This window comes from Typopeltis vanoorti, chromosome 20 (assembly GCF_054136105.1).
Source record: "Typopeltis vanoorti isolate ZY-2024b chromosome 20, IOZ_Tvanoo_1.0, whole genome shotgun sequence".
Taxonomy (NCBI): Eukaryota; Metazoa; Arthropoda; class Arachnida; order Uropygi; family Thelyphonidae; genus Typopeltis; species Typopeltis vanoorti.
The window spans coordinates 103,311,452-103,326,165 of NC_143568.1; the positions used below are offsets into that span (position 1 = coordinate 103,311,452).

The window sequence follows — 14,714 nt, forward strand, 5'->3', positions numbered from 1 at the left end:
TTATCATACTACGCTACGATGTGCTGTGTATATCGATGAAAGCAGCCTGTTTTGTAACCCGGATGATCTTTTGCTCCCCAGTTGCCTGATTTTGAAAATGTAAAGAAATGAATTTTAAGTATAGCAAATAAATAAGATGCTGTATAAATATGGTCGGGAGGATTTTTTTTTTTTTTTCCCATTAGACATTTTGTTTCAAAATTTGAAAAAAAAAAAAAAAAAAAAGGACTTGATTTTCTATCTTTTGGTTCCTCGTGTCCATTCTTTCCAAAACTAAAGGGATCCCTTTGAAAACATCGCATGCAAATGAGATTTGTTAATTCAGTCAAAGGAAGTTGATCATTAGGTTGTCGTGTAATAATAAACAGAAATTTATGAGGTGCGTGGGTACATAGTGAGAGGGACTTCTTCCCTTTATATTTCCGGATGTTACTTGTCCTGACCGAACATTTACGGCGTCCAGGCGACCTGCTTCCGTAAGCAGATGACGAAAAATATTTTTTTTTTCCTTCCCAAAATCCTTTGCCGTAGCTCTGCACATGGTCGGCAAGGAAGATTAATTACGTTCAAGGTCCTCGGGGGTGGCGAAAACAGAGTGATAAAGGCGGGAACGTCTCGCAAAAAGCTCCGTAGGAGATATTTTATTCACCCAAATTACGGCTTTCGAGGACGTTAATTTGCAGCGCGCAATGGCGACAGAGTTGTGGCGGTAATCAGCGCGACTCGAGACCACCTCCGCCTTTATTGCTGCGAAACCCCCCCCCCTCCCCCCGTTCGCTCGACCGGCCCCCGTAACACCTGCTTCTAATTATCCGACATTAATTACAGAGATTGTCGGCATTTAATCATTATCAGGTTATGTCGGCCGATTTGAGGAAACAAAAGTGTTTCAAGATTACCGTTGCCGCTGACTGTTGACGATGTCGTAGGTTCAAGAATATCCCTCGTACTGTTTCAGCTCTTTTTTGCTTTGCCGTGTTGGGTAATGGTGCCGACGAATTTTGTCTCTGAGCTTTGTGATTGTAAATATTCGACCTTCTCCTGTCAACCTAGAGCAGTAGCGCACTCAGGATTTATTCTTTGGGGGGGGAGGGGGACGATTTGAGAATGGACACTACGCATCGCATACGACCTATGACCGAGCATCTGCGATGATCGCTAATTCATAAGTAATATACAAATAGAAGACACAACATAGATAAAAAAAAAAGAATTTTAATTAGGAAAAGATTTTTGGAAAATTTCTAGTGTTTTTTTTCCCCCATTTTCTTTGGGAGGGGCAGGGCCTCTTGCTCCCCCATATGGGTGCGCCACTGCTCTGCTTTAGTTGCTCTTTGAATCGGTAAAGTTATTTGCATGTCAGGACCGCCACTTGGCACAGCTTTATACGCATATTTAGCACTGGATTCAAATAGGGAAATAACCATGGATCATCATTGAAAGTGTATTTGGCGCAGTGGCACATCCAGAGGGGGAGGGTAGGAGGCCCCGCTCCTCCCAAACGAAAAAGGAAAAAAAAAAAAAGAAATAGAAAATTTTCCAAAAATCTTTTCCTAATTTGAAATTCATATTTTTTATTTATGTTCTGTCGGGTCTTCTGTTTCTATGCTACTTATGAATTAGCGATCATTGTAGATGCTCAGTCATAGGTCGTATGCGATGCGTGGTGTGTATTCTCAAATCGTTTACTCAACTCGTCCCCCCCCCCCCCAAAAAAAAAATTAAATCCTGAGTGCGCTACTGGTTGGGATAATTTTGTCACTAAAAATGATCCATTTGGAACTAAAATTGAATCAGGCGAACCTGTTCAGTGCCAACTTTTAATAAATTCCATCCAATGATCAGAGCCCAGTTACGTTTGTATGACTTCGAATATTTTAGCCACTAAAAATGACTTGACTGGGGAGGTTACTGAATTGCAATAAAACCTGTGCACTCATTTACCCAACAATCAAACCGAATCTAGTAGATGCGTACACATTTTGCGAACGTCTCGAAAAATATCCTCCTCCTGCATTTATAATAACTGCCGTGCTATCGTTAGTACAGTATTTACTATCCTGTCAATAGAATAACCAGCTGATGTAGATTTCTGAAAAATGGTTTCATTCTTGCCGTTACCATGGTTACCCCATTATCAACAATGAAACGTGAGTATTATTCAATTGTAAACGCTATTCAACAATTAAAACGGATGATTGTTGAGTCAATGATAAGATTTTCTGTTGCTCTATAAGCAAGATGATCCCAAGCTGATTGGTTGGAATACGGGAGGATGTGTGGAAGGGGAATGACTGTGTCAAAGGCCAAAAGCGACGGAAATTTTATCTGAAATATCGTTCGTGTCGACTGTCTGAAAGGACAAAGAAATTTTGACGACAACTTCGTTTTGCGAACTTCCCCTCGGTGTTCTGAGCCCACCACGTGTAAGTCTACCTCGTGCGAGTGGGCTGAGTACTGGAGGGGGGGGGGGGCTGTCACGTGACAAAGTCGCGTGCAACGTATTCGGAAACATCTGCCTCGGTTTTGATGAGACCGCAGCTCGCGTTCCGCCCTTTTATCGATCGGAGAGACGGACGTACGGAGAAAAGTGGCTCGGGATTGAGGCGAACGAAACAAGCAGCAAATGCTTAATAGCCCTCACTAAAATTAACACAACGAATCCTTGGCACTCATTTAGTTGGCCAGCGTGTAGAGGGATAGCAATCGAATCGAAACCCACCCACAGTTTGTTTATTCCCCCCGTAATGTCATCCGCCAGGTTCGATTTTTGTTCATTGAATCCACCTGTACGTTTTTAATCCATCTGTGCAGCAACAATGAAAGAGATTGTTAATCTTTTGCTTGCTTGTCAATAATATACTCGAATATGCAACTGTGACTCAACAACAAGTGAGTTCTGGACATTGTTGCCATAGGAATAGTTCGTTAAGATTTTTTTCCAGCCAAATTGTAAATGGTGATCTGTGTGATTGTTTTGAATTCTGGAGAAGGAATAGAAAAAACACGTTTCATCCATAGTTGCTTGTTCTAACCAGACCTTTATGATTTAGAAATAGCAGATTAAGAGGTTGTCTGATTAGATTACTCCAAAACGTACGCTATGAGGCGAATGCTTTATCTGTAAACTGCTTTTATTCTTGGGCTGGTTTGTTTGTTTTTACGGGATGAAAAATCCAAGATTTCGGACGTCGAAAATAGTTCCAAATCCGTATAATACCAGATGACTTCTCTTCAGTTTAAAAAGGCCTTACGAAAGTTCTGTGTACCCTAAATGCAATTTAAACCGGGGGGTTTTCAAATAAATGGCGTTGTGATGATACATTTTTTTTTTTTTTTAAATGTGAATCTGATCTACAAAAGGCTGTAAACCTCCCATGTAATACCATAGGCGGATTAAGGTTTACTTAATTTTTAAACTTTGCTCTAGAGAACAAGCATGGAAGTTTTTCGAACCACTTCAAGCCTTTGGTAAGCAGGGTGGGGTGGTAGTCTTGCATCCAACTGTGCTACAGCGATGTTTTTTCGTATGAAATATATAAAGCGATATTATTAAATTATGGATTTAAAAAAAAAGAATTTGTTGGGAACGCGAAGGTGTCCTGTGAACTATGGCGGTCCCTAACTCCCCCAAGAGTACTCTGAAATAAAGTCTCCCCCACCCCCTCGTCGTCTTTTATTATGACGGTGACAAAAGCAAGGTGTCACCCATAAAACGCATGCTATGAGTGACAACGAGTGTTCGGAAGAACTTGCGCCCCCCCCCCCCCCTCATCCTTGTCGAAAATCATAAAAAGGCGAATTTTCCAAGTTGGGTTCTTTCTTGATATTACCGCCTACTCCGACGCTGGCAAATCCTTCGATCTCACGTCATGAAACTCCGGTGGCGAAACGAGGGCGAAGGGGGTTTTGGAGTGGCTCGCTTAATCGCTGTTGAAATCAACGCAGAGGGCTATCGAGAGGGTGAAAGCACTTTGTTATGGCCTCGAACGTCATGAAAAAGCGATATCTGGCCAGGAACCCCCATCACCAAGGTTATCACAACAGCTGGTGGTGAAATCGATCTGCTTTGCCCGCAGATAGATCCTGTATTGATGTTTTTTTGTTCGTGGCCGTACAGGAGGGGAATCGGTCATCTGTACGAGGTTGAGTCGTTCTAGTATTAAAATTCGACGATATCATTATTTAGTCGTAAATATTAGCGTGTTTCACGTTGTATCAATTCACCCGAACAATAGAAGTTAATTTATTTATTGTGCTCAAAGAAGGAAACAAACATAAGCATTGTTGCGTTGTCAAGTATCAACAGTAAGAACTGCGACTGCGCGAAGGAAATGTGACAACAATGTGCTTTCTAGCAATGAGTGTAAAAGCATTGTTGGTTGAATCTCACGCTGAATATCAATCGTTAACCACACTTTGCAGTGCATGAAAGTTAGAATTTCGCTATAAAAATGGCGCCCCCCCCCCGTTCTGTACTGCTATATAATTTATTTAAAGAGGGCCATCTTATCGGCGCAGGTTATCCTGTAATCGGCGCCCGCTCTCTGTTAACCCCACTATGAATAATGCATGCAGTTGTATGTCACGCCCGATGCTATTTCCTCCGTCAACAGAGCCGTGAGTGTCCTGCTCGCGCAGACCCACCATTTGGGGACTATTTGGTTCCCCCCCCCCCTATCTCTGGTCACGAGGTGAATGGCTCTCCGAGAGCGGTAAAGACAGAACAAAAGAGGTTAGACGAGCTGGGCTCGCTGTATGATTTACGATAGGTCAGTCGGCATCTCCGTTGCTAATTCTCCGATGTAGTTTTTTGAAATTTAGACATTTTCCTTGCCTGTACGTGCACGCCGATCATGTGACTGTTTTACGTTCGCTAACCATGATTGATAGTTTTTTTTTTTCTTTTTTTAATTCTTATTTCCCATTTCTCCTTGTTCTTACAAAAAATATTTCTAGATGCTTACATAAGTAGTACTTAGATTCTGCAAATGCCTCGCATGTACCGTAAATACGGTGGCGGTTACATTCACAGCTAACTACCAGGCTAAGTGTCCATCCATACACACAGCGTGGCCTCTTAATCTCCGTTTATGGCAGTCGACAAACAAAGGTCGAAATAAACGAGGAAGTAGCTACGGAGAGAAAAATAAGCCATTTCAGTACGGTGTTGATGACCGTGTTTAGCAGATCGATTTTGGCTTATGTTATCACCGATGTACACAATGAGACGAACAGAATAGCCTTCGCTTTTCTTTGTTCATCATCTTCCACCTTTTTGATATATACGATGAAGCGGAACAAGACAAAGAACTTTGCAGAGAAGCGACCCTCGTTATAATAGAATTGTAATATTATGATGTACGAGGGTGGTCTGAAAAGTTCTCGGCCTCGACCATAAATCGAAACACTATTGGCAAGATTTTTTATTCTAAGTTGGTACATCTGTCGTAAGCATCCATGTGAAATTGCAAGTCATTCTATCATGCAGTTTGTTTTATATGAAGCAAAAGTGTTGTCTGTATCCCTTGAAATGGATAAAAGTGAGTACCGTGCTGTTATAAAATTCTTTGTAAAAGAAGGATTAACGCCAAACGAAATTCATTCGAAGTTCATAAAAGTTTATGGACAGTCTTCTCCTTCGTTTTCGACAATTAAGAAATGGACTACCGAGTTTAAACTTGGCCGTACCAGCCTTGAAGATGATCCACGTGAAGGACGTCCAAAAAGTGTAACAACACCAGAAATCATTGATCAAGTGCACGATATGATATTGGATGACCGGCGAGTCAAAGCGCGTGAAATTGCTGAGACTATAGGCATTTCAAAAAAAAAAAAAAAAAAAAAAAAAAAAAAACGTGTACGATATATTTTTCATGAAGAATTGCAAATGAAAAAGACTTTGCGCAAGATGGGTGCCGCGCTTGCTCACAGCAGATGAAAAACGCACTCTCATGAAGATCTCTGAACAGTGCTTAGAGCGTTTTAACAAGAATAAAACTGATTTTGTGCGTCGATTTATTATTTATTACTATGGGTGAGACCTGGATTCACCATTACACGCCAGAATTCAAACAGTAATGGTGTTTTCGGAGCATTTTGTTTATTAATTATCTTGAAAAGGGTTAAACAATAACTGGGGAATATTATTCTGATCTTTTAACCAGACTAGACGAAACAAATCGTGAGAAAAGACCCAGTTTGCAGAACAAAAAAAATCATCTTTCATAGGACAATGCACCCCCACAAAGGTGTTTTGGCAATGGGAAAATTAAGGGATCTGCACTATGAATTGTTGGAACTATTCATATCCCTCTGGCTTCTATCTCTTCCCAAAACTAAAACTCTTCCTCGCTGGTCAACTTTCTTCTTCGAATCAAGAGGTGATTGCAGCTGTACAGGGGTATTTTGCAGACTTTACTGAGAACCACTACAGGGACGGGATAATGTCGGTGGATCATCGCTGGAATAAATGTATTAGTCTTAAGGGAGATTATGTTGAAAAATAAAAATTATTTTGAAATTATAAATTAATTTTTTCATTGTTAGGCAGGGAACTTTTCAGACCACCCTCGTATGTCCTAGCTATCTAATAAACTTCACTATTCTCCTCTCCCTCGGAGAGGAGAATAGTGAAGCTTATTAGATATGGTCTATTCAGACCACCCTCGTAAAACAATTAAAGGTATATTGTCTATTTTTAGAATGTTAGAAACATTTTTAAGTTATTCAAAACATTTTGTTAAATATCATGAATGAAATATAACTTACGTTACTATTATTAATAAATTAATCAGAATTTACAAAATAATTTTCAAAATTTCCTTTCAGTCTTAACCGGCAGCTCTCCAACGGACCCGGCGGACTTTGAGGAGACCCTCGACGTCCCCGTGGACACAGACGCCCACCTCGGACGCGAGAGTGAACGCGAATCGAGTCTAGAACGCGAACGAGACCCGAACAACGACGTCAGTGGTGGATCGGCCGTCAACAGTCCGAGCGGAGCCAGCGGGACTCACAGCTTGGAGATCTGCCACGGAGTGAGCAACGGTGGTAGTGGAAGCAACAGCTCGAACTCGACGGGCCAGGGTTCGCACCAGAACGACGAAAACACTTCGGGTGCGAAACGGCGGGGGCCCAGGACTACAATAAAGGCCAAACAACTGGAGACTTTAAAAGCCGCCTTTGCGGCCACGCCGAAACCCACGAGACACATTCGGGAACAGTTAGCTCAAGAAACTGGACTGAACATGAGGGTGATTCAGGTAAGAATCAGTTGCATCTATTTTCTTGCATGCTACGCGCGCCAAAGGTCGTTTTTTTTTTCCCTTCGCATTCCTTATCACGCCTATCCTTATTGTAATACGCTATTTATATTCTCATCTGCGCTTTTTGTTCTTTGATCTCCAGTAAAGTAAATAAAATAATAATAACACTTTGTAAGAAGAGAAAGAACCAGAAGAAAAAAAAGTTACCAAAGAAGCGATCCCTCACCAGAAGAAGTGTCAATATTTAATTCCCGGGAACGCCCTCTTATGTCGAGGATTTTGTGTACTTGTCGGAGATCATGGCTCATGAATGTTAAAGAGGGCATCGCTCGGCTGACGTCAGAGAACAGCGAAATAGCTCGTTTTTTTTTTTTTTTTTTTTCGTCAGCTCTAAAATATTAATTGGAATGTCAAGAAGTCTCCAAAGAATACTTAAAAGACAGAATTAAAACAATCTGTCACTCAGGCGGAGGTGTTTTGGCAAGCGACAGAAAGAATAAGCCTCTCAAAACGAAGCCAACATAAGGGCTATAACTGTTACAAGTTCATGTTTGGCAATAATTAATTCCGTTTCTTTTTCTTGATAAAAATTGCAACTGGTGAGTCATTTGTTTTTATTCCGAAATATCGAAAATTTAAAAAAAAAAAAAAAGTCAAAGGAACCTAGTGAAACTGACACCAGAGTGCGCTGACTACATCCCCAGCTGCATCGCTATTATTTGTCATTTGCACTTTTTCCTCTATTGTTCTGTATCCGGGCGCTTCTTAGAGAACCCTTTGTCACATGGTATGTCCTATAGCACATGTTGGGAGCATTTTTTTTTTTTTTTTAAACATCAGCTTTTCTGACCACAGACGCCCCGATCCACGTTCCGCCCAGATACCACAAGCCCCGTATTAAGTAGCCGTATAAATACGTGTCGCGGTGTTGAGGTCTTTCAGCAGGACCCAGATTGGAACTGACATCGGACCACCTTCCGACCGGTCTGTCCTGGATCGCCTGCTTTCCCCACTGTACTTAGCTTCGACAACTAGCTATTAGTTTAGGTCAAAATTACACGCTGGCGTTCGGCTTAGCGACCAAATAATACAGCACGAGCTAGCGGCCACACCTTACAACTTCACAAAACTGGAACAGGTTGAGACTTGGATTCGTGTGCTAGAATCGCTTCGTGATGAAAGTGTTAGTACGCAGGCGCGTTGTCACTTCCTGTATAGAAAAATAACTACGGGGTTTCTCATAGTTCCTCATTCTGAAATCAGAAACAGAATCTCGTCTCAGATTAAGGCTTAGTTGCTATAACAAAGTTTGATTGACAACAATAGATTCTAACAATGAGTTGAATATCGTTTGCTTTCATGTGTCTATTACTCAGAAGTTGCTACAGCAATATTTGATTGGCAACAATGCTTCATTGTTGTTTGGTTTTAATGTCTATTTCTGTAAAGATTTAATTGTTCGAATAGTATTTCATTGAAATATTGGTAAACATTCTTTAGATTCCCTGTACAACAATATAATTTTATTTTCTTCTGGAAGATTGATTACGGTTTACACGACACTTCATGGATCAATTCAATAATTACATAAAATCAAATTTATTCCGAGATACCTAAAATTTTCAAAACATTTTTGTTCTGTAACTTTACCCGCTTCGAAGAAATGCAAAATAAGACTTTATATTCATCACATCGCAAATTCTTGTGGAAATACTTTTTATACTTTCTAGAGGAATTGATTTGAATTAACAGATGGAACAACTAAGGCCATGAGGCCACTGTATCATCTGTTTATTATAACTATAGTACCGTTTTATCTGTTTTGCTAGCTCACTTTCAATTGAAAAGTCCTTGTTAAGGGTGTTTTTTTTTTTTTTTTTTTTTTTTACAAGGAAAAAATAGATGGGCGAAAGCATTACATGTGACTTCACAACATTTCCACGCTTAGGGGACTTCGGTTGTCCCTCAAGATCGATTTCATGAAACATTATTATCATTTTGATCCTCAGCCTCCATAAGCAACTCTCTTTTTTTTTTTTTTTTTTTCCCTTGTGGTCCGGTGTTTCAGTTGATATTTGTAAACCCACAGAGCATTAAAAATAAAAAAAATCTCCCACACTAACAACACTGCCGTTTAAGATTCCCCGCGTGATTTATGGCGATGGATTTCAGATGTGGACCTGACTTGTGATTTAAACAGGGCCCAAATGTCATTGCAAGCAGCACAAGGATTGGAGAAACCGGTTTGGGTAGGCCCAAGAGAAGGACCACCTCCAGTCATCTGCAACATCCGGTAGCAAAGGGCCTTATCATTAAGGCAGCCACCTGCAACAGATTTTCAGCCTTCTTATATGGTCGTTTAACTTCTCTTTTTCAGTGTGTGCGGGGGGGGGGGGGAGGAACCAAGACGGGAAAGATTTAAAAGGGATTGGAAAGACATACGATTGCGATATCATTTGCTACTATGAGTTGTTCATTAGACGGAATTGTTCGCGCCATTGGTTCCTATGAGACAACAGTCCAAATTTAAGATAAGCGGAATGGTTTTTCTCTCTGATATGATAGAAACCGAGTTTGATTTCCAGAAGACAGATCGCCTCCCTCACGACACACTGTCGCTTTATCTTTCGCCCTGTAGATAGGTAGTTTAATTATATTCACATCGCGAGCCAATTCGAGGAGACTCTTTAGGCTGTTTGCATTCTATCTGTGCCGACTGCTATTACAGGGGTTTTCGGTTATCTTTGTGGGTTGATATATTTGCTCGCATCTTCCATTAAGTCTGTAAGCGGTGAGGAGATACAGCGAGGCGACTCCTTCCAAAAAACATTACCGACTTCTTACATAATTAAAAACGCAGATTAAGTTTGGCGACCGAGGCCAAAATAAATGCTGGCAAAGATCAAGAATAATGCTTGTAAATGGGCAATTGAGATCCTCGCGGATGGGGGAAGCCTTTGTGCTATAAAGAAGCAGGGGTGGTTAGCCTCGGCGTTGATGGGCACCTTGAGAATAATAATTTTATCGCCTCCCCAACCCTTTAACTATTGTATTAGCATAATGCAAGCGGCTATCGGGGTGTTTGACACTGACGCAGGTAGAGAGAAAAAAAGGGTGAGAATATCGTTCACTAGGGTGACACACCCCAGTGGAATATAATGGCTGACCCGTTTCCAGGGGAGGAGTCATTTTTTTATTTTTAATATCGACTGTTGTCTTTTAACTCCTCCCAATCTTCCTGATTTTCCCTTTCAGTCGTTTCCGACCGTAGGTGACTTTGTAGGCATTGCCTACAAAGTATTCCTGGTGAGATTTTTACAGGGTAGTTCACCATTGCTTTCCCCAACCCCCCAATTTTTTTTCCGGGCTCAGGACCGGCATATGGCTGGGACGTATTCATGACTGTAATCCATGTGTTCACGGGGAAGTTTGCTTGTTCTGGGGACGAAAAACCCGAGTTTCCGTGTGAAAAAACCCCCTACCTCCGTAAGGGGATAAAAAAAAAACCTTGCGGGTGAAAAACCCTAACTCATCTTTAATCGAAAGAAACCAGATAAAGTTCCTCACGTCACTGACAGGACTCGAACCCAGGTGTTTCCGACCAAAGGACTTCGTCTCTATACCGACTGAGCTATGGAGGCTCCCTCTCAATCTTCGGGGTATTAAAATACTGACCGTTTCATTTTTAAAAGTGCGGTCCGCATATCGGGGGTAGAATTACAATGCAACGCAACGCTATTGGTTTTGAAGTAGTGTTCGTCTATTTCGTTCTTTACCACGCAAGATAAACTGCCACGGCGCATGCAATTGTTGCTATGGTTTCAGGAACGTATTACGTCACAGTCGAGCATCAAATAAAATTATTATTCAAGTAATCGTAGTGGATAGGAGACTGGACTGTAGAATCGCAATTACGCTTCCGAATCTGCCTATCACATCCCCCCCCCCCACCACCACCAAAGATTTTTAGTCCGAAAACTTCCCTCTGAGCTCTCATTTCCTTTTATTTATAGTGGGGTTCCGCCTGTTGGACAAAAGAAAGAAAGAAGAGATAATAACACACGGGCCTTTTGCTACAAAACACATCAGAGGTCTGAGACAACATTGCAGCAGCAGAAAGAGATCGCAGAAGCCTGAAAAGGAAGTCGGGGAAGGCAACAAAAGTCGAATGCAGGTAGCGCCCCCCCCCCCCTCTAGCTCTGTTTGGATTCTTTCGACTTTTAAAACCACTTTGCCGCTAGCTTTGTTTACAGAATTTAACGATCTACATCGGGGCTTTTTCTCGTTGCACGACAAGTGACTGGCGTGATATAAACTCTCCCCATCGCATTTCCTCCCCCCCCCCTCCTCTTCGATTAAGAGCGACGCAGCTCAATGGGTTAGGCCTCCCTCGCCTCGTGTCACGGATGCACATCGCCATGTGTCCGTTATCTGGCGTGTACAACAACCAAATAAAGTACGCGTACATGAATGGACTTTAGTGAACTTTGACCCCCTCTCCGCTGTTATCTAGTGACGTAAGTTGAGCCGTGCCCGATGGCTTATAGAGCGAGATTATGTACCGGTGGCCCTCCGACTGATCGCCTATCGTCAGGATAGAGGTATATTGCATTCGCACGTGCAGCTGACTAAAAGCCGCTGGTGGCGATGTCATCGACAAAGCAGACAACGCAGGGGCACAGCATAACCTTTGACCCCGCAAAAAGACAGAGGAATTTTTAGGGCTGGCTTATCGGTGAGTTATTGCCATCGCTACACACGCGCCTTGCGTTCACTTAGCAGGTGATTGACGGACCCCCACCGCAGGGAACCCTGGGAAAAGTCCGGTCTGTGGGAACGCAGTCCTCGCTTTAGCCGGTGGGCGGTAGGACGTGCAGCAAGCGGTCAGTCATGTCAGGTGATCAATCTGACTCGGGCCCCTCCTCTCGTACGGTGGGGGAGTTGGCCGACAGCTGGCTGGAATTTACGGAGTGGAAATGGTCGAGGTCACTCGCTTCATTGGTCGAAAAAAAAAGAAACGAAAACATCTTTCCAGCGCAGAAACTTTTGATTCACCTGATGCTACCCATCTCCGGCGAAACAGCTTTGACCGTTTGGTACCGGGTTACTGACCTTCATTAAGTTGTTCCCTCCTCCTTTGTTTTCCAATCGACTCTTCCATGAGAAAGTTTTTCTTGATGACCTGAAGCTTTCCCTTTGTCACCTGCAGGTAGAATCGGCACTAGTGACGCTTCTAGGAGAATCGCAAGCAACCCCAGGGGGCGTTTTCTAGCCACCAACTTCACACACACAGTAGTTGAATCGTCAGAGCTAAATTCATTTTTTAAAAAATATAATTTTGTTAGCAATACTTTAGTTAAGCATTGAGAGACTTTCACTATATCGGCGCTGCTGATTCTAATACCAAAAAAAAAAAAAAAAAAAATCTACAGCCGTATTACTTCATCATCATCATGTTAATCAAGGATTTATATTTAAGGCCTTAGAAGTCATCGTTGAATCGCTTAAGAGAACGTCCTGATTTTCTTTTTTCCTAATGGTTTATAATTTAAAACTTGTTTTGGTAATCTTTCTGTTTTCATTCTTTGAACGTGTTCCATCCATTTATGTTTATATTTTTTAATTTTTTCTATTACTGGTTCTTGGTTTAATTCTTTCATAATATCTTCGTTTCTTTTGTGATCAAATTGGGTATACTTTGCAGTTTTTCTCATAAACTTCATTTCTGCTGTTGTTTGTCTTTTTTGTTTTATTGTCCAGATTTCGCTTCCATACATTACGAATGGTAGGGCTAATGTATTGTATTCTTTTAGTCTGGTTTGTTTTTGAACTAGGTTTGGTTTAAATATAGAGTAAATTACTCCTGTTAGTTTTAAATATTTTGCAATTTTTACGTTTATTTCATTTTCATATGTGATCGTACATCCTAAGTAGTTAAATGAATTCGCCTGTTCCAAGATCTTGTTATCTATTAATATTTTAGTTCTTACTGGATTTTGTCCTTTAAAGGCCATAGTTTTTGATTTTCCTGTTGATATTTTCATTCCATAATCTTTGGATATCTCATTTAGATTTCAAATATTTTTCTGTAAGTTATCTTCAGAATTTGTAATTATTATTTGGTCGTCGGCAAAAAGGAGAGTGTTTAAGTTCACAGTAGGAGAAAGTTTAATTCCTTGATGGAAATTTTTTTATTCCATTTTATTATTATTTCATTTAGGTAAATATTAAAAAGAGTTGATGAAAGGAGACGTCCCTGTCGAACCCCTTGGTTTATTTCTCTCGTATATGATAGCTCATGATTTAATCTTATTTGTATTTGATTATTTTCATATATACCTATGATAGCTTTTAGGATATTATTTGGTATTTGTCTTTCTTTTAATATGTTAAATAAAATGTAAATTGTCTTTGAAAGAGCTTTTGTCTTAAGAACTAAATCATCTAACGTAATAGGACTACGAGGTTAAATACGACACCTGAAACCTCATCCTGCCACCTTTATTTAGATCAACAGTCGGAAATGCGCCTTCCTTTTTTCCCATCCAGTCGATAAAAATCGCATCTTTTTGGTCCAAACTCGTATGAATAAAATTACCCATCATTCCATAGTACACTGAAGTTAAACATGACTTTGGCCCTCCCTGCCTGAAGCTCTCTTGAATGAAAGCAAATTACAAGTCGTTTAGTTGTGTGTCGAGGTTTTGGTCGTGTACGTACAAACGTCAGCGACACATTCCCTTCTCGACCACGAGTTTGTCAATGTCGGTGTCAGCGGCAAAAATGTGTCATCGTATTATCAGCATTCCTTTTTCCCTCCCCGCTGAAGTGGAAGATATTCGGCCAAATCCTCGGAGCTTCTTTTGTGGGATGTCGCCTACCAGAGATGATCTTATAATAGCAGAAAAGAAATGGTGGCAAAGTGGCCTCTAGAAATAAAAGAAACAATAATATTCAGCATTTGTGATGATATAATACAAAAAAAAAAAAATACAGTGTGGTAATGGCAACAGAATATTATGGCGCAATAACATGTACCTGGTTTTTCAGTCGTTTCCGACCTTACGTGACTTTGTAGGCTTTGCTCACAAAGTATTCCTCGTGAGATTTTTACAGTCCCAGGCTGCCATATGGCTGGGATGCATTCATGATTGTCATCCATGTGTGTTCACGAAGCCGGTTTATCTTCTCTGGGAGACGAAAAAACCCTTACCTCTGTATGAGACCGGCTAACTCACCTTTAGTCGAAAGAGACCAGATAAAGGTTCCTCACATCACCGATGGGAACCGAAGACAGATCTTTCCGACCAAAGGGCCTCGTCTATACTGACTGAGCTACGGAGGCTCTGTAACATGTATAATACAGCTAATATTGAAAACGAAGCAGTTGTATCTGAAACCCACGAGTACAGTATCCCCCGGATGTGTTCAGTAGCAATATTTGTA

At 41.1% G+C, this 14,714-nt stretch overlaps 1 protein-coding gene and 1 long non-coding RNA gene across 2 annotated transcripts in view; one reads left to right on the plus strand and one right to left on the minus strand.

Annotated features, from left to right (window-relative positions):
• The window catches only part of LOC150095735 (uncharacterized), a 207,848-nt gene that overhangs the window by 100,108 nt on the left and 93,026 nt on the right, over positions 1-14,714 (minus strand). The window lies entirely within an intron of this gene.
• Positions 1-14,714, plus strand: part of LOC150095736 (LIM/homeobox protein Lhx1-like) — a 115,290-nt gene that overhangs the window by 26,566 nt on the left and 74,010 nt on the right. Inside the window, exon 3 of the mRNA XM_090410614.1 lies at positions 6,832-7,265. Coding sequence (XP_090266740.1) covers positions 6,832-7,265 — 434 coding nt within the window. The remainder of the gene's footprint in view (positions 1-6,831; positions 7,266-14,714) is intronic.